The 3,422-nt window shown below is 36.5% G+C and overlaps 1 protein-coding gene across 1 annotated transcript; it reads right to left on the bottom strand.

Annotated features, from left to right (window-relative positions):
- Positions 1 to 923: 923 nt before the first annotated feature.
- Positions 924 to 1,762, bottom strand: LOC107571683 (gastrula zinc finger protein XlCGF7.1-like). Its single transcript, XM_016258014.1, has one exon. The coding sequence runs from the start codon at positions 1,760 to 1,762 to the stop codon at positions 1,046 to 1,048; it is 717 nt and encodes a 238-aa protein (XP_016113500.1). The 3' UTR covers positions 924 to 1,045.
- Between the last annotated feature and the right edge of the window lie 1,660 nt (positions 1,763 to 3,422).

Here is a 3,422-nt window from a genome sequence, read left to right on the forward strand (position 1 = left end):
TACCACGTTTCCGCCAATCCCTGCCTTGAAGCAATGATTGATGGAGGGTGGGCGTGGTCAGCTCGGAATGTATTTTCAAATTGAATTTTGCTACAAGTATCCCTCCGCGTCATGATGAAAATGCAATCGTAAGTGTCCTAACTGTTAGTCTAAATGCATTTAGGACAAATAACATTTAAATGATCATTTTGCTACTATTTCTGCTTGGACATGTTACACATATCAAATCAATTTGGGTTATACATTTTCATTTTAATTTCTCAACATATAAAGCGTTAAAACAGTATGCACTTTAAATATTAAGACTATTGTTGGAAATGGCAAATGTAAATAATATAATTTCATTTAAATTTTCCTTCTGCACCAAACTTTGCACATGTGGGTAATGGAAAATGTAAATTTAAATACAGAAATACATTGCCATTTTGAATATTGCATTGCCATTTTGCATATTACATTGCAAATTGAATTTTGCTACACATATGCTTCCATACCTTGTAAGCGCTTCATGCTCATAGACTGTCAACCCTCTACATTGTGAGTAAATCACTCGCATATGCGACAAAATCTTCACTCTGGGCGACTTAATGATGTCTAATATTAGCCATTGGCTAATGAATTCTCAGATTTTACTCGTCAGTGTGTGAGTTGGAGGCTGAGTATATGATTAGCACAGATATATTTTCACTCACAGAACACTCTGACTGAGTTTCACTCTCCGTCAAGCGATCTGATATTTTTCAGTTCATCTGAATGGATGCGCAGCACACCTGTGTTTGTGTATTTGGCGGAATGTGTTTCTAGTGTGAAAAACCTTCACTGGTATCGGATCGGTATCGGCCAATACCGAACCCTAGGTATCGGAAGCGAAAAAGGCGGATCAGAGCGTCTCTAATCTGAATCTCTCAGTTGAATCTGCTGGTTTTGAAGATTAACTTTATTCACTGTGAAAACTTTAGATAATGTTTCTTTGTCATGTCGCTTGTAATGTCTGGTTAGGACAGATTTATCCAGATGATATTTTACTGCTTGACGCATTATTGTGTCACATTTGGTGAGGACGCGGCATCAGACTGTGATTGTTTTTTGTATGTCTGTGTAGAGAAGAAGATTGATAGAAACACTTCCCACATGCAGTGCAGTGATACGGTTTCTCTCCAGTGTGGATCCTCTCATGTCTTTTCAGGATTCCTGACTGAGTGAATATCTTGTCACAGTGTGAACACTTATAAGGTTTCTCTCCAGTGTGAATCCTCTCGTGCCGTTTCAAATGTGCAGCTGAAATAAAAGTCTTTTCACACTCAAAGCACATGTACTCTCTCACAGCAGCATGTATTTTCTGATGTTCTTTTAAACTTTGTAAACGTGAAAAACTCTTTCCACACAAATAACATGAATGTGGCTTCTCCTCTGTATGAATATTCATGTGTTTCTTCAGGTCTGAAGCCCACAAAAATGTTTTGCCACATTGACCACATGTGTACAGTTTCTCTCTAGTGTGGATGTTCATGTGATCTTTGAGGTGGGCTAATTGTGCAAAACTCTTCCCGCACTGAACGCAAGTGAACGGTTTCTCTCCAGTGTGAATTCTCCTGTGAACATCAAGCCTTGTTTTGCGTGAGAAACTCTTTCCACACAAATAACATGAATGTGGCTTCTCCTCTGTATGAATATTCATGTGTTTCTTCAGGTCTGAAGCCCACAAAAATGTTTTGCCACATTGACCACATGTGTACAGTTTCTCTCTAGTGTGGATGTTCATGTGATCTTTGAGGTGGGCTAATTGTGCAAAACTCTTCCCGCACTGAACACAAGTGAACGGTTTCTCTCCAGTGTGAATTCTCATGTGAACATCAAGCCTTGTTTTGCGTGAGAAACTCTTTCCACACTGAGTGCAGGTGAAAGATTTCTTGGTTCTTTTCTTTAAATCTTTCTGTTTGCTTTGAGAGCAACTCAAAGGTTTTTCCTCCAGTTTTAACATGATTTTTCTCCTCCACTTCACTCAGTTCTTCACTCTCCTCGTTTTCTTCAATCAACTCTGAAATAAAAATAAAAATGGTTAATTTTCAGTAACTCGTAAAAAGCAGAGACATGTGGACATAAACCTTAATTAACCCTGATGTAACATTATTGCCACTAACCTGTTTGTTGTTCAGTATCTTCAGTGTGTTTGATTCTGCAGGGTTCTGGGTCTCTCATCTTCTCTCTGTCCTCTTTAATAAACTCAGTCTTAAAAAATAATTCATGGCCGCTTAGAACTTCCGTAGATTTCAGCTCTTCCTGATGCTTTGATGCTCGTCTTCAGCAGTGTTGGGGTAACGCATTACAAGTAACGCGAGTTACGTAATCAGATTACTTTTTTTAAGTAACTAGTAAAGTAACGCATTACTTTTTAATTTACAAGAGAATATCTGAGTTACTTTTTCAAAGAAGTAATGCAAGTTACTTGTTTTTCCAATGTATTGACTGACAGCTCTCCAGTCCCCATGTTGAGAGAAATCAGAAGATGTTACTGTAGTTCTAAAATAAATATGAATATGCATTCATTCATCTCACTCACAAAAAAAAAAAAGATTCAGTATTCCTCAAAATGAATAAAAATAATGCCACTCAGAATATGACGCAAACCAGCAATAAATGTTAAACAACACAAATATCCTTTTTGTATTTAATCCTATTCTATTAACCAATGTCTTTACTTCTGACCTGTGTTGAAATTTCTTCTTCTGCATTCTTCTGCATTCTACTGTACGGACGTACATTTACATTTCCTTCAGCCTGAGGCTTATTCATTTCACTTCTGGTGTGAAAAGGTTTTTATATTTGCCAAAAATATAACTTTTTTATTTTAAAAACAAACAAGCAAGCCCTGTCCAGATTTAAAAAGTAACGCCAAAGTAACGTAACGCATTACTTTCCATAAAAAGTAGCTAAGTAACGTAATTAGTTACTTTTTTTATGGAGTAATGCAATATTGTAATGCATTACTTTTAAAAGTAACTTTCCCCAACACTGGTCTTCACTTGTAAACTGATGGGAATGTTCCAGCATTTATTGTTGAACTGTTGAAGGCGTGATTGTTGTGGGAGGAGCTTCACTGGGCATGCATTTCTGTGTGGAAGAAGCAGAATCGCTCAATTTACAGATTTAAACATTTATGTAAGTGAAGCAGATGTCCTCCAAATTTTATATTTGAAGAGACCAGAGCCTTACAAATACAAAGTGTTGTGTCTTTGTAGATCATTATATTACTATATTAAAAGTAACAGCATCAACACAAAGAGCACATGAATTTAAAATGCAATATGTGCTAATTCACACAATCTGTGCATTTCTGTTTTGTCTGTCTTTCTATAGTTAAAATTTCTATCCATATTTTATTTTTCATTCTGCCCCAGTATTAACATATAAGAAGATATCCA

Source organism: Sinocyclocheilus grahami, unplaced genomic scaffold (genome assembly GCF_001515645.1).
Source record: "Sinocyclocheilus grahami isolate Dianchi unplaced genomic scaffold, SAMN03320097.WGS_v1.1 scaffold1634.1, whole genome shotgun sequence".
NCBI lineage: Eukaryota > Metazoa > Chordata > Actinopteri > Cypriniformes > Cyprinidae > Sinocyclocheilus > Sinocyclocheilus grahami.

Coding starts and splice junctions, on each gene's coding strand:
- LOC107571683 (XM_016258014.1), bottom strand. CDS start 1,762: ATGAACATCCACACTAGAGAGAAACTGTACACATGTGGTCAATGTGGC.